Here is a 25,380-nt window from a genome sequence, read left to right as displayed (position 1 = left end):
ATTTTTTAATTTCAGAATGGGAGCTTCTCTAGACTGTGCACACTTTTGAGGAGCAGAGACCTTGTCTTTTATTCCTAGTTCCTAACATAGTGCCTGGCACATATAGCATGTGTCCCATAAATGCTTGTTGAATAGATAAGCAGAACAAAAAATTCCATGAGCCTAAGTTTGCTTTACAATATAAATATATTGCTTTAAAATTTTCAACTTGGCATTTTTCTATTAATTATAAAGTGTTAGAAACATCCTACCAGAATAAGGATTGGCCAAGTGATTTTTGACTCCCTAAAATTCTTAAACATTATTATCTCAACCAATATGAACCAATATCACCTGTGTGCAATTTTGCTATTTTAGAGTACCATGATTTAGTATAGCATTAATTCATCTTCCATGAGTTATTTGGATAATTAGCTGAAATTTAAAGTACACGATTATTAGGAAATGAAAATCCGATTGTAGATGTTCTTTTTGAAATAGAGACTTCTATGTGCTGGGGAATCCATGGGTTCCCTTTTCTCCACATCCTCCCCAGTATTTGTTATCTCATCTTTTTGATGATAACTATTGTAACAGGTATGGGGTGATATCTCATTGTGGTTTTGATTTACATTTCCTTGATGTAAACACCTATTCATGTACGTGTTGGCTATTTGTATGTCTTTGGAAAAATGTCTGTGCAATTCCTCTGCCCAGGTTTTTGTTTTTGTTTTTTGATGTCTATTATATGCAAGGAACTATTTTTTTTTTTTTTATGGTGACATTGGTCTCTACCCAGTTTTTAATTGGTTTTTTTTTTTTGCTGTTGAGTTGTATGAGTTCTTGATATATTTTGGATATTAACCCCTTATTAGATATATGGTTTGCAAATATTTCCTCTCATTATGTAGGTTGTCTTTTCATTTTGTTGATTATTTATTTTGCTGTGCATAAGCTGGAAAAGCTTAACTCTTAAAGTCATTCACAGTCTCAATATTTTTATTGAGAATTTGGCTAATAGAAATTTAGAAAATATGCAGAGTTTCTAGATTAAATAGTATTTTATCATTACCCGAATGACTTAGCCCCAACGTGATAGGGATTTGACATAAGTGTAGCATGGATGTTATAGTGTAGTGGCTAAGTGTGTACATCCTTGTACATTATAAGCCCACTAACATTAATAATTATAAGTTTTATAATTCTTTATGCAGTTGTCTTATTTTTTCTAGGATCTGACATTTTCAGCGATTGAGAATTACTATATTTTATAAATGAAAATAACACTACTAGAATAGAATGCTATAAATAGAATGATGTCATTTGTTTCCAAAGACTATAGATATACTAGAGCAATGCAAAAATACAAAATAAAAGTGAGATATTTTGTGGCAAACTTTGGGGTAAAGGTAGGATTGTAATCTGCAAGTTATCTCAGGGTAAGCACTGCAGCTGCAAGCACCACCTATGAGTATTCTTGGGGCAAACGGGAAATGGATTAAATCATATCAAAGGTAAAGAGTTACAAACAAAAATACATTTATGCTCTCTTTTCTATTTACCCGTGTTGTTTTTGCCTTTACCAATGCTCCTTATTTATTGTGTAGATTTGAGTTACTATTTGTAGTCCTTTCATTTTAACTGAAGGCCCTTTTATTATGCTTTTTGTAGAGCAGATTGCCTAGTGATGAATTCTCTCAGTTTTTGTGTTTGAGAATATTTTAATTTTTCTTTTTTCTTTCTCATCTGGTTCTCCCTTGTTTTTTGCAGGATAGTTTTACTGGATATACAATTCTTGATTGATGGTCTTTTCCCTTCATTATTTTGGCTATTAGTTATCTCACTGCCTTCTGGCCTTCATGGTTTCTGACGAGAAGTCAGCTGTTAATCTTATGAGACTGCCTTGTACATGAGGAGTTATTTTTCTTGCTACTTTGAAGATTTTAGTTTTGTCTTTGTCTTTTAACAATTTGACTATGATATGTGTAGGCGTGGATTCTATTTGGAGTTTATTGAGCTTCTTAGATTGTATATTAATGTTTTTCATCAAATTTGGGAAGTTTTTGACCATCATTTCTTCTGCCATTTTCTTTCCTAAGATTTCCATTATATGTATATTTATAGGCTTTATGGTGTTCGACAGGTCTTTGGGTTCTGCTCACTTTTCCTAAAGTTTTTCTTCTATTTGTTTCTCAGACAGAATACTTTCAATTGCCTGTCTTAAAGTTTGCTGGTTCTTTTTCCTGCCAGCTCAAATATTCTTCCGAGCCCCCTCTAGTGAAATTTGTGTTTTATTGTACTTTTTAATTCTAAAACTACTGTATGTTTTTAAAATAGACTTTATTTTGGGGGGCTGTTTTAAGTTTACAACAAAATTGAATGGAAGGTCTAGAGATTTTCCATATACACCCTACCTCCACACTTGCATAGCCTACCCCATTGTCAACATCCCCCATCAGAGTGGTACATTTGTTACAATTGATGAACCTACAATGATACTCAGAGTCCGTAGTTTACATTAGGGTTCATTAGTCTATGGATTTAGACAAATGTATAATCACATGTATCCACCACTTTGGTATCATACAGAGTAGTTCCCCTGTCCTAAAAATCCTCTATGTTCTGCCTATTTATCCTGTACTCCCTCTCTCACCAAACCCTGGCAACCACTGATCTTTTTACTGTTTCCACAGTTTTGTCTTTTTCAGAATGTCATGTAGTTGGAATTGTACATATAGTATGTAGCCTTTTCACATTGGCTTCTTTCATTTAGTAATATGTATTTGAGATTCCTTCATGTCCTTTATGGCTTGCTGGCTAATTTCTTTCTAGCACTGAGTAATATTCCATTGTCTAGATGTACTACACTTTGCTTATCCATTCGTCTACTGAAGTCCACTTGGTTGCTTCTAAGTTTTGGCAGTTATGAATAAAGCCTCTATAAACATTGTGTGCAGGCTTTGGTGTAGACATAGCTTTTCACCTCCTTTGGGTAAATACCAAGGAGTACAGTTGCTGGATCATATGGTAAGAGTATGTTTGATATCCTAAGAAACTGACAAACTGTCTTCCAAAGTGGCTGTATCATTTGTATTTCCATCAGTAATGAATAAGATTTCCTGTGGCTACACATCCTTGCTAGCAGTTGTTATTGTCAGTATTCTGGATTTAATCATTCTAATAGGTGTGAAGTGGTATCTCATCGTTGTTTACTTTGAAACTGCTTTAGCCTTCAAGTTCTCCTTGCATAATCTTAAGAGGTGAGAAATTAGAGCCTTTTCAAATATTTCCTGGACATGCTCACAACTCTGCACATGGGTATGGTTACATCCTTTACTACCCATTTCCATTTTCAGAAAATTCTAGAAAATGCAAACTAATAGTGGCAGACAGTAGATCGGTGAATGCCTGATGATGGGACTGGAAACAGCGATATATTAAAGTGGAGCATGAGGAGTCTTTTAGAGATGATGTAAGTCTTCATCATGTTATTTGTCATGATGGTTTCATAGGTGTGTACCTACATTAGAATTCACAAATGGTATGCTTTAAATTTGTGCAGTTTATTGAACATCAGTTATACCTCAATAAATTTTGGGGAAAATCAATAAAGGTATATGAAATTATTAATGAATCAAGGGTTTGTAAAAGAGGAATTTGTAAGACTTAATGGATCACGAGCATACCCAGAGAGATTGGCCTTGCATAGGAAGTGGAACAGATAGTTTATCCTTTGAAACTTCAGTGAAAGAAGAAAGGCTTTTGTCAACATATGTCAGTTTGCTAGAGAGTTGATAAGGTAGTTACATTCTTGCATGCCTCTTTTGTATGTGTGTGTGTGCGTGAATGTTAAGTGAAAATAAATGCACAGTAAATGGGTTTTATTATTATCATCGATAATAACTTTTTCCTATTTAAACACTAATCAAAGAAATAAAATTTTTAGCTGAAATTGTTTTCACTGTGGTCAGTTATTTTTAAGAATATATACATTTAATTTTTAAAGTATATTATTATAGAAGATACTAAATTATAAAATTCAACATAAAAGTAGCAATTTTAGATTCAAAATAAGAGAATGAAGTGGGAAAACAAAGTATTTATTTAAAAAAATATGCTTTTGGTTTCAGACTGTAAAATGGGAGAGACTATGGACTTTGGATTCAGATAGACTTGAGATTATATCTTGACTTCACCGTTATTCTTATATATTTTGGGCAAATTGCTCTTAGTACCAGGACCCATTTTCTAGGTAGCTATAGAAATGAAGCTGTAAAGGGGAATCAAACTGTATCTTGATTTGCTCCTAGGGATGGCATTGCCAGGTTAAGCAGGCCATGCAGCAGTTCACAGATTGCCCAGATTCTTAGAATCCCTGAGCCTCTAGATCATTCTCAGCTTTACTTTATGACCAGAATATCAGCTGAATCTCATGAAATGTTTTGACAAAGCACTTCTTTTCAAATATGTTCAAGAATCTTATAAGTTCTTAAGAGGGAGGAGTTGTCCATGAGAGCAGAGAATCTGATCCTTGCATATATTTTAGTAGTATATACTATATCTAAGCTCTTAGATTAAAATATGACTAATTTCCACTTTTATTTCTAGTTCATCCTCAGGCTACTTATTTTGACCTATTTAGACTTGAAATTAAATATCTTTCTCAGTCTGTGCACTCTTTTTCTCTATTTTTGGCCTAATAAGGTTATTAATCATATCAACTATTAATATATCTGATTTCTATGAACCTTAGTTTTTTCATATTTAAAGTGGGACTAATAGTACCTAATCTCACAGAAGTGTAATAAGGATAAATTAAAATATGTAAGCCTTTCGGCTCATAATCAGTTCCCAATGAAGGTTAGCTTTTCTTCTTTCTCTTATGTTGAATTCATTAATGTGATGGAAAGGTAAGTTGTGGGTGGCCATAGCTTAGATCAATAATAATAAACAGGGAGCCAGTTATTACTCTTTTTAAAAATTCAATTAATTTTTTGTGGTCTTTGAGTGCTAAATTTATTTAAAATATACTATAGCAGCAGGTACGGTTATGGTTTTCCCCCCAATATATCAATCAATTAATGGATATTGATCACTACTCTTTGTAACGCATAGCGTTGCTTGCTGAGAAAATACAGAGTGGTATTTTCTGGAAGGCAGATTTCTTTTTAAGTCAGTTATTTGAAATGTGAAATGCCTTTTGCTTCAGGAAACACTGATGTAAATGTTGCCCAGGTTACCAGCCTACCCTACCAAAACCCATTTCGCCTGTAGGTAACTAAGTTATGGTACTCTGGTACTGTAGAACCTGAAGACAACTTATAACATTGTTTCTAAGGAAAAACACCTTTAGAATTAAAATCTTATATGCCAGGATACATCTTGCCTCTTCATAATTTTCTAAATGGGAATAGGCTTATCGGGTCCAAGTCATTGGCCAAGGGTCTAAGGCATTACCAACTAGATTAGGGACTGGGGGAGATGATCCATAGTGTCAGAGGTTGTGGGTTTATGGCAACCAGAGGCGGGAATAGAAATTGTATTAAGCAGTGAGGATTGGGAGCTAGGACTTGTGGCGAAAAAGAGGAGCGAGGGGATAATGAGGGAGCTAAGGCAGGCTGGGGACCCGGGAGGCAGCTAATAGGGTTTCAGGAATAACAAGGTATATGAGGATTGGAGGCACTTGGCTAGACAATAGCTGTCTTGAGTCAGTGGAAAGAGCCTAGTGGACAGGGCAATCTAAAGTGACAGAGATCAAAAAATAAAAGATAAAGTGATAGGGATCAGAAATAGAGAAAGCACATAATTAGGGTTTTGGTACAATAACACATTAAAGCAAAGAATTTAGCATAATTGGGTTAAGGAGTTTAGTTACTTCAAGTACCAGTGGATTATCATAATTACATAGAGTCTGACATATTATTCTGTTACTTTGGCTTTATATCTTTTTCTTATATCAGTGACATGAGCTGTTTACATTTTTAATATAGATCTTTGACTTAAATAACAACAACAAAAACCAATCAGAACAGTGCAAAGTTAAGATAAAGTAGAACTTTAACAGATACAAACTAGAGTTAATAGACTGCATTTTGAAAGAATGAAAATTACGTTCAAAAACTTAATTCTGTTTTATTATAATGGTATGTAATAGGAATGATATAAGCTGATAAAACAAATATTGGTTTATAAGCTTCATAGCACACTCAGCAGCTCAATAATTTTAAAAGTTTGAATGGACTATTTTTCTTAGAAGAATGTTCTAATTAATTGGAAATTTTATAGCTTTTAGATTATAGTGATGTTTAGATAATATAGTATTCAAATAGTTGAAAGTAAATTAGCTTTAGAAACAAAATTATTGCCAGAGGATTAAATTTGCCCAAGTTAATTCTAGGTATTCTTGACAGTAAAATAATATCAGAAAAGAAAAACATATTCGCAGAGTAGTAAGTAACTGAAGCTTGGGTACGAGCTTTTTTGTCACCTTTTTCTCTACAAGTTCTACTTAGAAAAGCTTTCTTTTTTTCTTTCAGATTGTCTGTCTTTCTGATAACTTTACCATACCACCTTATATTTAAAAAATAGTCTGATTAATAAGCCTAACTATTCGTGGTTTTGGTCTTTGAATGTTGCTGGTATTGTGTTCACTCTGTTCTTCCTCAGAAAGAATTCTTAAAGTTAGGTATTTTTATTTCAATAGAAAAACAGGCCAAAGAGTTAAGAACTTTATTTTAAAAAGTGCAACAGTAATGGCCAATAAAAGAAGATGCTCAATTATAGTAGTGATCAGAGAAATAGAAAATAAAGCCACAGTAAGATAATACTTTATGCCCATCAGATTGGTAACAGTATCAAGTATTTGCAATGATGTAGAATACTGGAACTGTCATTTGTTTACTAGGTAAACAAATTGTGTAACAAATTGTTTTATAATTCAGGAAAACAGTTTGTTTACCTAGTAAATAAAGTTAAGATACACATACCTTGTTATGCAATAACTTTATTCCTAAATATAGATGCTGTAAATTCTGAACCCCAATTGACCTAATTCTGCCTTTAAAACAATTATTTTATAGTCCCCTTTACTATCCTGAACTGCAATCCATAGATGATAAAGCCTATTTATGTGCATAATTTTAAAAATCATTATAATCTTTTATTTTATTATAAAAATAGAAAGTAATTTATAATGAAATAACATATTTAAATATATAAGAACCAGGCATTTTTATTATAATATCTAAATGCTAATCGGTCATAGATGCATATTTAATTGTGTAACATGTAATTGAGTTGACACTCAGTGTGTTATTTTGGGTAGCATTGAGTTACCATTTTTTGTGTGTTATGCTAAGTCTATACTGTGCTATATGTGAATTGATTAATTTGTGGGCTTTGAAACTCAATAGGAGATTCTGAAAAGAAATTCTAATTGTTCCCTAAATTCTTACCTTGATTTCAAAAACACATGTAAAACTTATTAGTATGCTAAGCAATATTTCTATCCTGTCATTTGATTTTTCACTTCACTTCTTTTTCTCTTATTGCTTGTCTTATTTGTTGTTTCTCTTCTTAATTCTTCCTTATGTTTTATGTATTTTCTGTCTTTTTTCCTACCATTTGCCCAAAGTAGGTCTATTCCACAATTGAAGCTGTTTATGATTCCACAAAAACTGTTTGTACTTATTTTATCTGTTTTTCTTCTTATCGAGAATTGTTTTCCTGTCTGTTCAGTTATGCATGATATGTAGATTAACACTTAGAATTTTCCCAGAAGCATAAAGAAATAGATTGTTACATAAACAGTTATTCCATTAAGTTATTAGTAATTTACAATCTTCTAGTTTTCCTCTAGCACAAAAATTAACAATCCAGTGAGCTTTATGGAATTGAGATTCCCATTGTTTCGGGGTTTTTGTTCATATATTAGCATTTTAAAAGTATTTTTAGTAAAGAGTCCTTTGCCTTCATGAAATTTAGGTCAGGAATTGTGTCTGATATATTCACTCTTGAATCCTAGGAATTTATCTAGTACAGTGCTTGGAACAAAGTGGGCTTTTAATAAATTATTGAATGAATATGACAGTTTATTCAGATTTGTTATTTTAACAATATTAACAACAACTAAAGGCTTTGGTGTTTGTCTTGATAAAGTTTTCTTAGTAGTATTAGAAGATTTTAAACTTTCTGCTTAGGGAAATTATTATTTGAAATTAAAATTAAATTTTGTGGACTTTTTATTATTTAAAATTCTGGATTCATTCTGATTTTCCTTCCCATAACTGTTTATGATTTAACGAATGAATGGTGGAAATACTTACATAAATAATTATTTTTCATGAAATATTTGAGTTTCTATTATAATCCAGGAATTACTGGATGTAATTGCTGAGGATACAGTAGTAAGCAAAATTTTTCCCTTTCCCTCAGGAAATTTATAGTTTTGGAGGAAACAGATAAGAAAATATCAATTTCACCACTATATAATCAATGCCATGATAGAGTTAAAGCAGAGTATTGGAGGAGAATCTACCCCATACTTGGGAGTCTAGGAGGGCTCTGAGGGGATTTTGCGGTAGTGTAAGTCTGAAAGACAAATAGGAGCTGCCTGGGTGAAGGAGAAGGGAGGAAGTGGGAAAAGGCATTTGGCCTGAGGAAACAACATGTAAGAAGGCCCTGAAATTTTGTGAACAACTGTGGAGGAGTGCACTGCTTAATTTCCTTCTGGCCTACCAAGTTAATTAGTTATTACAACAGCAACATGTAAATTTATGTTGTGTTAAGCAACTGGAATTTTAGGATTATTTACTGCAGCAGCCAGGGTTACCCTCAATGTGCGAATAACAGAGGTACCGTCTAGAGTTGAAACAAAAATTTGATGTTAAAAATAATTTTAAAAATAAACAATGGATGAACTAAAAATGATCATCTGAGTAAAGATGGAGGGGGAAGATAGAAATGGGAGGGTAAATGAGCTATAGTTTCATCTATTGTAACAGAAAATCAATAATGTTTAAAATTGATAAGAATCATGATATAACAACTAGAGATAGGAAATAACCAAATCAAGGAACCAAAACCAGAAAAAGTTAAAAGTTGTTGTATATAGAAAAGGGGGAGATGTGGATCAAAGAATTGTTTGATTATAATTCTTGTTATTTTGTTTTTTAACAATATAAATATATTATTTTGATAAACTAGATAAAAAAAATAGTGTACATCCACTAGAATGCCTAAAATTGTGGCTGATTATACCATTGTTGATGAGGATATGGAGGATATGGGGAAGATATGGAAGTATAAAATGATATAGCCAGTTTGATAAAAAAATTTGATAGTTTCTAATGAATTTATACATCTACCTATTGTATGACCCAGCAATTTCATTTCTAGGTATATATATCAAAGACATTTAATCAACAATTATTTACTGAGTTCTATAGGCAATGGTTTGAGGGAAGCAAATTCAATAAATGATAAAAAGGATGAGTTTTTGTGTCTGATTTAGTTTCCTGTTCTGGCACTTACACTTAATGGCTCTGTGACCTTGGATAAATTACTAATCTTTGTCTGTAAAAATAGGGATGATAACATTATTTACTTAATAGAGGTTTGGAAGATCAAGCGAGCTAATGTGTGGAAAGATTTAGCAGTGTTTGGTGTATAGGGTTCATTAAATATTAGATTCTATTATTATTATCCATTCAGAGAGTATATATTGGCTATAAAGTTGTTAGACACTGTTAAGTTTGTTGGGGAAGATAGTTAATAAATAATCACACAAATATTTGTACGATATGATAACAGCTAAGACAATCATGTGGCAGAATAACAAGAGAATATCAGTTAAAGTTAGGGCATCAAGAGGATTTCCCCAAGGAAGTAATGCTTGTGCAGGAATTTGAAGGGGAGATTTTTTTTTGACATTTTGTATTTGAGGTGCCTTTGAAACATCTAAAGGCAGAGGAAGGGGAGGAGACAATTATGATCTGGATGATGAAGATGATTGTTTAACAGCAATATACGATGTGGTTCTTCCCCTCATGGAGCTGAAATAATGTTTGGGGAGATGAGACATATTTTTTTAGTTTAATTAGTACTACAAGACTGAATGAATACATTCTGAAAGAATGGTGTAGTAAGTGGAGTGGGGCCATACGAGGTATGGTGTTCTCAAAGTTTTAGAGATAAGAAAATAGTTAAGATGGGCTTTAATGGATGAGTAGGGTGGAAGGGAGAGGAAAGCATTCTAACGGTAAGTGCGAAAAAAAGGTAGCGGAAAAGGGGGTGGCAAGGGTCTGTGTGGTCAGTTACTAATTATAGAACAGTTTAGTATTTATTGAAGCTCAGCCAAGACTCTTTTATACCTAAGTTGGCTTTTATAATGTGTTTTCATATCCCTCATGAGACATTGTGTTATATAACAATTTTATCTTGTATGGTTCTGTCTTTCCTACTTATTGAAAAGTTGTCATTGTTATACTGCTGACCTTTGATATTGTTATTAATACTGTTCAGATGTGGCACTTAATGGTTACCCTTTCCAGCTTGATATTTTAGGGGGAATATAGCATCCGATTTAATTTTTATGAGAGTGCTTTGTAGACTGTGGAATTACATAAATTCGAAGTATTATTGTTATTAACTATTTCATATATTTCATGTTACTCTTGAGAACCTAGATGTAAATATTCTTGGCTCTGTATCAAAAGGACCGCAATCAGTGGATTTTTTTCCTCCTAAGTCTTTGACTGAGTTGGGTGTCTGAAAAGCCTCAGTAGTAGGTTCTCAGTAGTAGGCAAGGTTCATTTTGTGTTTACTGAGCTTCCTTTCCCACTCAATTATGGTGTGTTTGCTATAAACAAAAAGTTATTTTTTTTTTTAACACAGATAAAATAAACTTAAGCCGCTACTTTAAAATATTTTTCTAAATTACTCAGTTAAGATAAAAGATTTAAGGGGGGAAAAACTAGTTAGGTATCTATAGCATTTCAGGCCTTATCTGTTATCAGTTATTACTTAATCAGTTCCCCTCTGCTTCATTTTCTCCAGGCCTGAGTTAAGAGAACACTTAAATTTTGATTCTAAGAGCTTTCCAGGATTAGGAATGTGGATGGTCCTTTAGTAGTTTTACCACACACTAGAGTCTTTTCCTTTATCTTGAGAGAAGGACCTGATTACATCTGTTTATTCCTACTCAAAACAGCTGGTATTAATTTGCTTTTGCTAATACCCTATTAAAATCTCCCAAAGTATCTCCTAATACTTTCCCTCCCAAGTATAGAAAGAAAAAAGTATATGATACTCTGTTATGGCATGATTACAATGGTTATATCATGAAATACTAGGATTATCTTCTTTCCCCCTCTTTTTTCTTTAGTTTTTCTTTACTTCATTGTTCTTTGAAGCTATTGGTATCTTAAAATGATATTAAAATATTGTTCCCATAGTAACACCCTACCAATTTCTTATGGCAAACACTGCATCTTTTACAAGTTAGTTTGTGAAAGAGAAATGTTTTCTGAAAGAATTTATTTATAAAATCAAGCTAACAGAACATCACTGTTTATTTTTTAACAAGCATTTTTAAGAAGACCGTATATAACAAGGATTTTACACATCAATGTAAAGTGAGCTTCCCAGTGAGTTTTTTGCTTATGTAAAAGTTCCTTTTTGAATTTGTATTAAATCAACATGTCCCCCTCATAATTAGACGTGAACAACTTAAATAAAAATCTTAAATCCTGCCAAATTTCAGTTACATAATTTCTGTTCTGTTTAAATATCACACCTGTACCTAGAAGTTTATAGGGTACTTATAAGACCCTATGATACCCTTTTAATGATTTTCCAACCTTTTAGGCTGCATGATAGATTTTGTTCAGGATCTGGGCAGCGGAGGGGTCTACCAGTTTTGTAAAATCAATGTCAAGATAGTTGAAATCTTTTTACATTTAAATTGTCTAAATTATATTATCAATTTTAAACTGCTTCTTACTATTGAGCTTTAGTGATACCTAATTTCATCTCAGCATTTAATTCATTGTTTCTTCCAGAGGGGTTAGGAAAGATATTATAATTATAACTAAAATTATTAATCCCTTATTTTCCCCTTCTATTTACTTTAGTTTTTGCCCTCTAAACTTGGTTTAATTTGTTTTATTAACTCAGACTTTTTGGCTTTTTCAAAATACCAAAAGCACGAACTAATCCATATGTTTTAGTTTGGCTGTCATTCTCTTTTCTTTCCTTTTTTTTTTGCTGGAATTATTGAAAGCGCTACAGAGCCATAGGAAATCCTTTGAAGCTACCATAGATTATATTTTATGGAGGTTGTAGTTAATATATTTTAATTGCTGGTTCATTCAATAAATTCTAGATGCTGGAGATATATATCATAGTGAAAAAAAAACAGACAATAATAATTCTGTCTTAATGGAGCTTACCTAGTGGATATCAGCTGGAGACTTAACTAATTTGGATGCTTTTGTGAATACCCTTTGCATTTGCTTACTTGGCTCTATTCATCTCTATATTCATAGTACCATTTTGAAAGATTCCATTGGATGATACCTTACCCATATCTGTGTAATTTAGACTTCTGAGTGGTTTTGTATATTTCATTTTCCAGCTAGATGTCTGTATAGTAATACTTACTGATGTTGCACTATAGTTTGTGCTATTTAATTCAAGCACAGAAACCAAAAATTAATCTTATCTATTTAGAAGGGGTCTTTTATGTAATAGATCAAGTTTACCCAATTTGATTACCAAATCTCGTTAATTTTTCTTTCAAAAAGTTTTTCATCTTGCTTTTCCAGTTTTGCTTTTATTGTCTTTATCCAAGCCCTTATTATTTCTTTGTACCTAAACTGTAGTCATAGTGTTCTGTTCTCCTTACCTCTCTGCCAATCTATCCTAAACATAGCTGTTGGATTAATCTTCTTAAACTATGGGTATGACTGTATCACTTCTCTGCTCCAAAATGATTCCAGCTAGGTTATGAACCAGACTCTAAAATTTTGAAGGAAAGGGTGGTGGGCAGCCCAACCTTGGGGTCCCTGAGGATCAGCAGGCAGTGGTCAGTTATGCTTCTTCTCCCCTCACCAGGTTCTGCACTTGTTTTGTGTTTTTTATCTCTTTTTCTTCCCACACACTGGAATAGATAGAAGGAATCTTCTGATTAATAGTGCTTGAGAGGTTATTTCAGAACAAGTTTCTGCCTTGCATCAGTGATTGTACTTTAGTAAGATTTCATGTACTTCGTTGCATTTATAGTGGCTAGTTTTTGATTATTCCCTTTTAAAACTAGTTTAGAAGGTTTTATGTTTCCTAGTCTCTTAGCTTCTGCAATAGATGGTTAATATCAATTAAAGGCTACTTAGAAAAAACGTATTAGATATTATGGGACTTGGTTAATCATTCTCAATAATTGGAAGAGAATATTCTTCTAATACTCAGAAGGGGGAAACTCACAATTTATATAATTACTTTAGCTAGCATATGTGTCTGTGGCCATGACTCCCAGTAGTCACTTCCAATACTTGCCAGTATTTTTCATTGCAAATTCATATTTTATAATGACTTTAGAGATAAAAGGTAAGGAATTCATTACCTGTATCCATGATTGGAGTTTAGGACTTTAAGAGTCTGTAAACTGAAGTTTAAAAACATTAAAAAAGAAAAGGTTTAAAAAAATACAAGTTTCTATTACTTTGGAAATTGTCTTTTTAAAACCGTTTTTTCCCCCTGACAGTCAAAATTTCTTAGGTATTTTTTTTTCCTTCCGTCACGGATCATTAGTGTATCTGGTTATATTATGTATAGTTTTCATTGTTGCTACATGTGGGAAGATTCATCAAAGTTTCCCAGTGATAAGAATCAAGGAAAATTTACCATGCCGTCTGCATTTATGCAGTCTAGTTTAAATGGAAAAATATTTTATAAGTACAATAAAAGAGGACAAGAAAAGAAAAAAAAGAGAAAAAAAATAGGACAAAACTGGTGTATCCTTTGATTTTACTCTAGAGATCGAGTGTGCAGGGATACAAAGTCATCCTTTTTCTTGGCTGGCAAGGCTCTTGCTAATGGAAGCCAGAAGCCAACAGAGCTAAAGAAGCCTCTATGTCTGCCCAGCCAGAAAACATATTGGACAGTGCGAACTGTTTTGACAAGAAGGTGGCTTAATTTGAAAAGGCTGTAACCTTCCCTAAATCTGGATTTGCCCCAACGCTAAAGCTTTATCCTACAAAATCGCGTAAGCAAAAGTAGTGGTATGATTGCAGAGGCCTCAGTGAAGTTCTCTGAACTCTGGATGGTTTGTGACCAGGAGCAGAACAATGAAAGCCTCTTTCAGATGATTCTTCTTCTAGAATTATTGACTTTTTTCCCCTTGTAGTCTCTCAAATCAAAATTTTAAAGGAATTAGAAGTTAGGCTATTTTCTTTTAGCATACGACCGAATGACATTCTGATGTTTCTTAGTGAAGCTAGTTTCTTTTCTATTTTTTATCCTTTAAGAGTATGCTGATGCCATCAAGAATTCTTGTTTTGTGAACCCATTTTGGAAATTGGAAGGACCATTGAGAGTTAAACAGTGAAAAATAGCTTGCCATTAAAACTGATGGAGTATCTGGTAAGACATCTGGTTTTGCTGCTTTGGTGAAGGAAGAAGCTCCATAGGTCACTTTCAATCATTGCTTTTACATTAGCATTGAAGACTGTGCCAAAGATCATGAAAGAAGTCTTGTCTTATGTCTTAAAAGTCACACTATCCCTTGAATCACTGCCTTGTCAAGAGTTTCTCTTGAGAAATGAGAGTAGAATATAAGGTTGTTTTCTGTTGCAGGGAAGTTCATTGATTCTCCAAAGAACAGGTCTCAACACACTGGGGAATTCTGATTCCATTTGCTGCTACATAACTTTGTGAATTGGGGTTTTCAGAACACTTGTCCTTTGGATTGTTAAAGTCATTGGCATATTAAAAACATTCTGTTTACTGTTGTAGCTCTTTATTCAAGAGAAACAGTAGCACCCTTCTAATTGAAGTTGGTTTTTGTGAAATTAATTTTAATTTTCTTTTAAATTTAATATCCTTTCTAATCTAAGCATCCTTTTTAAGTTGGGAGAGTTTCCTTTCTGTTTGATTTTAAGGTTTTCTCTTTACCTTTGATATATTCTGCATATAGCACAGCACAAGGCCCAGGACATGCAGCAGACTTCCTTACTGCTTTGCCAGGCCAGTGGATAGAGTTTTTCTAGTCTTCTTTTCACCGACTTCTCACTTCTTAGGCTCTGGGCACTGTGTAGGGCTTTCTTTCCAGGACCTCAAACATATACACCTAAGACATCATCTTCTAGTTTTAAGTAAAAATTTAGAACTCCAGCTCCTAGGGCCTGTTCCCAGGTCTCAGATCCCCATGGGCTTTACACATCAGCTCCTTTTGGCTCTGATTCGATTTCTCTCTTTGTACCTGGTACCTGGGAATCTTCCTTTTGTCTTTTCAGATGCACCATTTAACAGGAGGAGAAAAAATGAAAGTGTCTTGAAAACAAGAGTTATTTTTTAATGGAATCAAAGACTTCTGAAACAAGGAGATTTATTTCTCCATCTCAGGAGATTTCCAGGGTGCTATTATAAATGTTAGTTGAAGTGTGTAGTAGGTCCAGAGCTCTAAATTCTTATTGGACTGATTGATCGTCTGCTTTATTCCACCAAAGAATTTAAAGTGCTCTTTTGATATATACATAGTCCTTGAAGAGTGACACACTTGAGCTCCTGTTTCCTGTTTAACTGGAAGAGTATTTGTCAAAGCCTGTGACCATTTTAGGCATGTCCAGATTATGTCTGATTAACTGTTCCAGAAAGATTAGGTAATACTTCTTTAATCTTTCTATAGAAAGACTCTTTGCCATGGTCTAAGGTAGTGGTTCTCAGAGTGTAGTTCCTGAATCCTCAGTACCCATATCACCTAGGATCATACAGTACATAGTGTTCCCATGTCATTCATCAGATATTCTTCTTTGTCATGATTTTCAAATTAAAGTTCGTTAAAATGTTTGAACTCACGGATGGTCCAGTGATGGATACTTTTTACAAATAGATAAAGTATGAGCTTTATGGCTTTTTTTTTTTTAATATGATGAGAGTGCTTTTTAATTCTAAGGTATAATATGATGTTAAATACTATAAAAATGACATATATGTTGGTATAGTTCTGATTTCCTAAACTCAAGCATCTTTTATTTAAAAAAAATTCCTAAAATTTAAATGCTAGATGTAGAATTAAGGAAATGTTTTACGTCTGTAGATTAATTACTTTTTTTTTTCATAACCTGCCTGCCCCAAGCTTAGAAGAGAAGTTACAGTATTATTTATGTAATTCCTTTGAATGGTCCCCATGGATTTAAAACACAATCAGCATTGTTACACTTCCTTCCATTGAGACAATAATATATGCTTTCTTAATAAATGTAATATGCTTTTGTTCATGAAGAATGTCATTTAATAGTGCCAGCTATTTTAGGATGATAAAATAAAAATATGTACAATCCAAGAATACTTTAAATTATTCTTATAAAAGAAAGATGTTTCATTGTTTTTGGTCTATTACTTCATCGTATAAAAATGCTGTAAAAAGCAAACTGACATTTCAAGGTTCAGAGATTTAGTGATCATTTAAATAAAGTTTTTGCCAGGGTACAGAATATATGAAATAAATGGTAGCACCATTGTAAGGGCAGTAAAGACTCATTAGACTTTAAGAAAGTAAGTACTTAAATCCTACACAGTGTCTTGTACATAGGAGTGTTCAGAAAATGTTGGCTGAGTTTAAATGATCAAGTTAATTTTGACCCTGTTAACCTACTACCATAATGTTGACTTTTTCACTTACTGAGTAAGCTGCTATTAGATATGCTAGAGATTGTGAACTGGCCCTCAGAGTCCCAGAAGGCATTGTAAGATGTAAACTTAGAGGACAATGAAGAAAATATTAAATATTAAAGGAGAATAGGAAGTATCCTACTAAATATTGATAAAATCAGTCTATAGACCCGAAGAATTGAAGAAAAGATGGTTGCTTAATGGGTTTAAAAATGAATATTCACAAAAAAAAGGCAACCCAATTTAAAAATGGAGAAAGCACTCGAATAGACATTTTTTTCCAAGAAGATATTCAGATGGCTATTAAGCATACAAATAGATGCTCAATATCATTAGTAAGTAAGGAAATCAAAGCCACAGTTAGATAACACTTTACATCCACTAGAATGGCAATAATAATAATCAAAGGAAAATAATAGCCATTGAAGAAGAGGATGTGGAGAATTGGAGAATTTGCTGGTAGGAATGTAAAATGCTGTGGGAAACATTTTGGAGGTTCTTCAAAAGTTAAACATGAAATACCATGTGACCCAACAATTCCACTGCTAGGTGCATATACAAGAGAACTGAAAACAGGAGTTCAAACAAAAACTTGTACACAAGTGTTTATAGCAGCATTATTCATAGTAGCCAACAAATGTAAACAACTTATGTGTCCATCTTCTGATAAATAGATAAATAAAATGTGGCGTATTTATATAATAGAATGTTATTCAGCCATAAAGAGAAGTGAAGTACTGATACTTGCTAGAAGATGGATAAACTTTAACATTAAGTGAAAGAAGCCAGACACAAAAAGCTACACATTGTATGATTTCATTTATATGAAATGTCTAGAATAGGCAAATCCATAGGGACAGAAAGCAACTTAATGGTTGCCAGGGGCAGGGTGAGGGAGGAATGGGGAATAGCTGCTTAATTGGCTTTTGAGGATGATGAAAATGTCCAAGAATTAAATAGCGATGATAGTGGCACAATGTTATGAAGGAACTGGAATTCACTGAATTGTGTACTTTAAAATGGTAAAGTTTCTGTTATACGAATTTTAGCTCAGTAAAAAAAGAATAATTAGTATGATTATAATCTTTTTCTTGGTAAAATATTACCAAAGTAAAAAATTTTAAATCAAAGAAAACTTTAATTCAACATTGTAATTTTGTGCTTAGAAAAATTATAAAACATTATATTTGGTGAAAATACATATGAAGTCAAACATTTTCAGGTTTCAATAGAAGATATGTCTGTTTTGAGCCTCATTCAAAGTTGCTAGGTACAAAGAACTTTAGAATAAAGTACTACTACAAGGCAGTCTTATGCAGGGTATAGTGCCTAGTATGTTGCTTTTTAACTGGCTGGCCCTCTTTTAGTCACAGAGAGTACGTCTCTTTAACATTCTCCTTGCCATCTTATTCTGGATCTGCTTGACTTCTTACTGTGTGGTAACATGAAACTATATTCTGCTTGATTAGCACTAATCTTGCTCCTTTTCTTTAAGTAAACTATTCCTTTAATGACACTGTTTCCAGCCACTGTGGATAAACCCCTTGTTTATCCTGCTTCCTCATGGTTTTGTTCACTTACCTTGATACTTTTATGTTTCAGCATCCTTGCTTCCTCTGCCTTACTAAGGAAACCTGGACAGCAGGGACCCAGACAGGAATAAGGGGGAATGGGGAATGAGAGCTAATAGACGAAGACCCTGTGTTCTTTGTGAAAACTGTTAGAAGAGAAATTGTCCATAGATTTTAGTGCTATGGTTTCAAATAATCCTACTATTTCCAAAGATCAAACATTATTTAATGTTTATAATATACAGCTTATCTAGTAAATTTATGTCTTTTCAGTGATTTTCTTGCTCCTTCTTACTTAATAGTACCAAAATACTTTTTTGAGGAATGAATAAAGCACTAGGATGTTCCCAGTTTTAATTGATGAGGAAATTTGCCTACATCTGTTATAGCTATAGTATATAAAAGTATATTCGTTGAGCCTGGTATAAAATGTAAGACTTATATAATTCAAACACCATTTTGAAATCCAAGTTATGTTTTCATTTACTAAGGATTTTTGTCAAGACAAGCCTTTCCTTAAAAAAGTAATTAGCCTTGGATGTAGAAAGTATAATTAACAAATAGCACAATTTATTACTTAGTTAATCCTCTGTGGAAAATAGCTGGCATTCAGTGTTTATACATTATTAACTATAAATATGTAGACACTGATATTGTGTATCACAATATATTTCTAAGAAACCTATCGTAGGTATTACTTCTCTTTAATTAGTATAGGATTTTAGCTTCAAAAAGCTTTAGCTTTTTCATGTACTTCAATTTCTTTTCTTGATAAAACATCTTTCATTTATGGCCATTCTTGCTTTTGAGAACTTTATAAGGAGTATAAGAACCTTATACTCCTAAATAATTTGTAAACTCTCTTCCTATAGATAGGATAAGATTAGATCAGCTGTGACGTCCCCCATTGTTATTTTTTTAATGCAGTGCTTGAATGTAGTGGGGAAATGAGGTGGTAGTGTTATGGATTCAATTCCTCTTGTGTGTTTTAGGAGTGTATTATATTTTCCATTTAGACCTTCTCTATCTTTTGACTGATGACCGATGATTCTGTTCAGAGTTGTTTCAGTGAGGTTGGCTCCTGATCCTATAGATAAGTCACCCAGGTCTGGCAGTGATAAAACATGGTGGTTTGAGAGCTTCTCCCAGATGAGATAAAGATGACTCCCAGATGAGTTGCTGAAGAGCCAGAACAGATCTTCTCTCATAATACAGTCTTGGCACTTAGACAAAGCATGAAGTGAAGGCTTATATAACAAAACTGTTTTTGTTTGAGTTGGCTTTAAGACTAAATTTGTTTATTTGTTTAGAAATTAATGTTTTTGTTTTTTTGTTTTTCTAAATCGAACATTCTTTTAAAATGCTGTCTAGTACTTTGCATTGTTACATGTGATCTAGTTATATATCATAATATTTTCAACTCTGTACATATTTTATTGACTGAATTAGAGTTAGAAAATGAAATTTGAATTGATACTGTAATCTTTTTTGTGATGATGAATTTCTAAAGTCAAAATCCTATTTGTCTGGAAAAATAGTAACACAATCATATACAGATGTATATCACTAGCAAATAGGTGATTTGCTCATAAGAAACTTAACTTTTTTTTTTTTGGTCAGTCTACTCTTGTAGATTTTGATGGTGTGTAAAAATTTCAAGAATAATACAGCTTCTTAAAATGGGCTCTCTAGCACGGTTGTGAATTAGAGTTAGGTTTGTGAATTTCTGTTTTTTAGCCTTTGCTCTTTCATTCTGTATGACATGTGGGCTGATATTTATTTTCTTATATAGAAAACTGGAAAATATTTATTTCCTTTCTGCCTTAAAGAAATTGCATTTCCATGAATAAGGATCCTATGTAAAGTCTAGTTGTTGCTTACATGATAAATTTGTGACAATCTGCTGTTTCTTGCTTATTATATTCTGAAGTGACTAAAGCAGACCCTTTCTAGGTTTCCTTCTTACTCTTAAGTGGAAAGGTAAAAAGAAAGCCAGGTGAGATATCGAGTTGTTATTTAAAACTGTTTTAATATCTATAAACTTTAAAAGCTTTAGCTTCTGAGTCCAAGGTGGTGATTTACCTTTCACCCTCTTACCAATTTTCTGTTGAAACAACCCATATGGTAGAATGCAGAAAAAGTTATATCACCCTTCGAAACTTAAAGAAGGGTCCCATTCTCAGTGTCATCATATTGAAGAGCTTTGGTAGGAAACAGTAAAGGTAAGAGCAGAGTGAAGGGTACACATCAGCCTGCCAGTTTGTTCAAAGGAAACTTGCTAAGGAGGTTGGTCAGAAAGCCTACCCATCCACCTATACCTAATAAACATGTTCAGGCCGGGAGCTAGGCAAGAGTCAAGAATGAGAACAGTGATGTCAGTAGATAAAATCTCTATCTCCTCCTGGCTTAGGTGGAGCTATAGGAGGAGGGAGTCGACTTTCCAGTGCATATCTTGTGTGCCTCAGCTATAAGGTCAGAGCAGAAATCACTGTGGAGAAGGGTGGTCCTCAGGAGTAAGTGGATATGGAGGGCTTCCTTTTCCAACAAGGCTGTGCCCTGTCCAAGATTTCAACAATGATCTGCATGATCTATAACAATCTAGACCAGTGCTGTCCAATAGGACTCTCTGCAATTGGGGAAACATCTGTGCTGTCCAATATGGTAGTCTGCAGTCACGGGGCGTTCAAGCGCTTGAAACATAGCTGGGAACAGAATAAGTACCAAAAGCCTTAAAAAAAGTCTTTCCTCTTTTGGTTATTTTTATCTTAAGGAGTTAATCAGATAAAGGATATTCATCACAGCATAGTTTGTAATATTTAAAAATATATGTATAATAGTGGAGTAACATAAATGTATTCCAAAGCAGTCTGTTTCATAGTCAGACAGTTGAATAGTATGCAGCCATTAAAACTACTGGTGTAGACACGTTTATTGACAGACAAGTTGTTTCCGATATGTTAAGTGAAAAAAGGCTGGTTACAAAACCACATTGTTAGTGTTCCCCTATTTTCGTGTAAATATCTGAAAATATTGTGTCTGCATATTTACACACATGTATACATATATAGGATCTAGAATTCAGGCATCTAAAGGTTTATCTAAATCCTTGTTCTGTCCTTCATTAGCTCTGTGACTTTGTAGAAGATACTTAACCTCTCAGCTTCCCCAGTGTTTCCACTGTAAAAGAGAGATTAAAAATAGTACCTATCTCATTGGGTTGTTTTCAAGATTAAATGAAATAATGTGGCTGAATTGCTTAACATGGTGTCTGAATTATCCTGTGATAAGATCATATTAAATGACAGCTTTTTCATCATCATGGTTGATTGTTATTGTTACCATAGGTTTATGTACATAGGAGAAAGTTTAGGCTATATTTGTGTGTGTGTGTGTGTGTGTGTGTGTGTGTGTGTGTGTGTGTGTGTGTGTGTAAACTATTAAGTTGTCTTTGGTTGGTAGAATTCCGGGTGATGTGTACTCTTTGTGTTTTTCTATGTTTTCTGATTCTGGTCTTGCATTGAGCATATATTACTTTTATAATTTTAAAATGTTTTAAACTCTCTATGTGCCTAAGTCTTTAACGTAAGGTATACCAGTTAAGGAAAAATGACTCATGATAAGTGGATGAAAGATTTATGACTTCTAATATAAATTTTATCCCTCTCTTTAGAACTGCACACCATTTTTGTAGTTATAGAAAATCTGTAAAATTAAGGCCAATGGAAATACAATAGTATAATCATGACACATTCCTGCATGTTTTAATCATGTTTACATTTGGGAAGACAATGTAGTATACACTGAGTTGTGGTTTAACTTATATCCTTCATAATGTGGGCAAAAACAGTACAATTATTTCTATTTGGAAACAGTTCTGTTTGGTGATTGATTATTTTTAGGGTTCAAATTTAGTAGCTCTACGGTCATGTGGATTGTTAGCAAAGCTGTAGACATCAAGTTAGGGTATTGCTTTGGTGGATAGTCTTAATTTTGTATTTCCAAAATTTTTGCAGCCATCTTTTATATTTCATTTTCCTTAGAATCATGTATTTTGAGAGAAGCTGGATGGTAGGTAGCTCCCTTTCCCCCTTCCTCTATCAGGAAAAGGCTTCACAAAGGACAAGATGCTCAAGCTGAATCTTGAAGTTAAGTGTCTGAGTATTTGCACTTTGGAATAAAGGCCTTTCTGACAGTGAAGCAGCTGCATTATGAGACAGTATGGTCACTGGGTAGCCTAAAGGTAGTTTGGTGTGGCTCGAGGTAGGATGCAAGCAAAGGGCCAGCCAGTGAGAAAGCTGGAGAATCATGTCAAGGAGCTTCAGTGTTGATACCTCTAGAAATATTTTTAGGATAACAGAAACTGCTAATAGTATCATTATTTTGTTTGATCACATCTTTAATAAAGTGCTCACGTATAATAGATACCACAGATTTAGAATCAAGGGGTTCTGAACCATGGAAGTTTCTGTGAGATTATGGTTTCTCTTTTTTAAAAAAATGATGGACATCTTACCATATCACCGTATTGATAACTGAAGCTATGTTGTTAGTCCTTAATTTAAGAACACCCTTCCTGAAGGATCTTTAAATTCCTTCTTCTTCCTTCTCAATTCCCTTAGTTCTGACTCTTCCTTCCCACCCCATCTTTACCAACCTCTGACTTCCACAAGTTGCCTCTGCTCTAGGAGCATCTTTAAAGAATATGAGTTAGAAATAAAGGAAGGGAGGAAGCTGAAGAAAAGATATAATGGTTTAGTAGGTGATTTTGCCATCCTCAGTTATAAGGAGGCCATTCTGTTCTGTATCATGACCTGATGTTGCTTGATTTGTTTTTTGTTTTTTGTTTTTTTTTTTACTTTTTTTTTTTTTAATTTCAAGTCTTCAACCAATTAGATAATTCTTTGGGCTAAAGTTAGCAAACAATCTGGAAATGGTCATATATGAAGTCTGAGGTGATGTTTACTTTCTCGTCCTTCCCCATAGATTCTTCTCTCTTTATATTTAAAAAAATATTTGTCTGTACAAAGCAAAACGATGTGAAACTACCTCTCTGAGCCTTCAGTGCCCCTCCATTCATAGCCAGGTGGTTTCTCCTCACCATTAACTGTCAAGGGCAGCCTAGCTTTTGTTGCAATCTGGCTTTGATTTCCACTTTCAGTTTAATTCAAAAAGTATTTATTGAGTGACCACCACATGACTGACCTTATTCTCTGCACAGTAAATAACAGTGAGCAAGACAGATGTGATACCTGTACTTATGGAATTTATAATTTCATTGGAGAAAACTCTTTTTTTCTAAGCTTCCAATTGAGGTTGACAAATCCAATAGGCAGTTCTGTCATCATTTGAAATCATTACCTGTTCTTCTGTCTGAGGAAGGAAAGCCTTGTTGGTATTTATAACAAAATATCCTCTCTAGGGAGAAGGAGGCTTCTTCTTAGCACACATTTGGGTCTTTGCATGATTTCTTTTCTCTTAAATGTCTCTTTTTCAGACCTTTAAAATGTTATTTCCCAAAAGAGCTCTCTCCTAATTGTCTTTCTCATCATTTCATGAAAAACACTTCCTGGGCAATCTCATCTCTGTACTTGTGACTCCTCAGTTTTTTGCCTTCCATTGAGCTCTTTCTTCTGAGTTCCAGATCCATATATCCAAGACCACCATCAATAGCCCCACGAACATCTCAGATTCATCGTGTCTGTTATTAAAAGCAACATTGCTCCCCACCTCAAAGCTGTAATGCTTTTCCTTGTCTCTAAATTATACCACTATCTATTCAGTTGCTTGTATTATCCTGGATTATTGGCCCTTATCCTGTCAGTTAGCAGTAGTCTGAACCTTTTTGGCACTAGGGACTGGTGCTCTTATGAAAATCTAATGCCTGATGATCTGAGGTGGAGCTGAGGTGGTAATGCTAGCACTGGGGAGCAGCTGCAAATGAAGCTTCACTTACTTGCCTGCCGCTCACCTCTTGCTGTGCGGCCCGTTTCCTAACAGGCCACTGGACGGTACCTGTCTGTCTATGGCCTGGCTTGGGGACCCCTGAGTTACTGAAACCTATTGATTCTGCCCTGCACTCTTTTTGTCCATCTCCTCCTTTCTATCCTTATTACTATTACCCATGTCAGGTACTATCTTCCCTCCCCTTCTCTCTCTTTTAGACTTATTGGACTCGTTGCTTCCAGAGTTTGCCTGGGCCTATGGTCCCACAGTCTTGGGGCATATGTAGATTACTTGAATCTTTAGTCATGGAACCTATGCCTTGAGCAACTTTTGACTTCTGGATTATATGAGAACTTAAAAATATAACTAAAAAGATTTAGTGGTATTGACCACACTCGTAATGTGGAATGACTGGCCATTCGATTTACCAAATAGTTAATATAAGTATGTATCTATATGTAAAAATAGTAGGATATATATAAAAAAGATAAATAATACAAGAAATCATTTCAATGAGTGGTATATATAATTGCGATAGGGATTAAAGCCCTTAATGGAAAGGAATAAAGGAAGTAAAGAGCAGGCAAAGAGGATGGAGGGATGGCTAGAAGGGAAAAAAAGACAATGTAAGGTAAGTAGTAAAGATTCATGAAATTGAAGTTCATGAAAGTTAAAAAGACAAACAAGCTTTCTATAGATGTTCTGACTGCATACATGGTTTGGTTGCCAGGTTGATGAAAACAGTCTCTTGATTGCATCCCTCAGTAGCCCTTTAATTTTACTTAATGACTGAACTTTGTTCTTAATTCTGACTAGTCATTTTGTAGTTACCTTCCTGATCAAACAGGTGATTAGGCAGTAGATGGTGTTTGTAACCAGAGCAAACACATTTAAAAAAAAATTTTTTTAATGGTGACATTGGTTAACGAAATTCAGTAAGTTTCAGCTGTACATTTTAACAGTAAGGCATATATATATTTACATTGCAAACATGTTTTTT

At 33.8% G+C, this 25,380-nt stretch overlaps 1 protein-coding gene across 4 annotated transcripts in view; it reads left to right on the top strand.

The window, feature by feature from the left end:
• Positions 1 to 25,380, top strand: part of CDK19 (cyclin dependent kinase 19) — a 124,601-nt gene that overhangs the window by 42,379 nt on the left and 56,842 nt on the right. The window contains exon 4 of one of the 4 annotated variants that reach the window (XM_025042413.1): positions 14,502 to 14,616. The exons of the other annotated variants lie outside the window; for them this stretch is intronic. Coding sequence (XP_024898181.1) covers positions 14,605 to 14,616 — 12 coding nt within the window. The 5' untranslated portion in view covers positions 14,502 to 14,604. The remainder of the gene's footprint in view (positions 1 to 14,501; positions 14,617 to 25,380) is intronic. 4 annotated transcript variants of the gene reach the window in all.

This window comes from Pteropus alecto, unplaced genomic scaffold, assembly GCF_000325575.1.
Source record: "Pteropus alecto unplaced genomic scaffold, ASM32557v1 scaffold79, whole genome shotgun sequence".
Lineage (NCBI taxonomy): Eukaryota > Metazoa > Chordata > Mammalia > Chiroptera > Pteropodidae > Pteropus > Pteropus alecto.
This window is presented reverse-complemented; position numbering and strand designations above follow the sequence as displayed.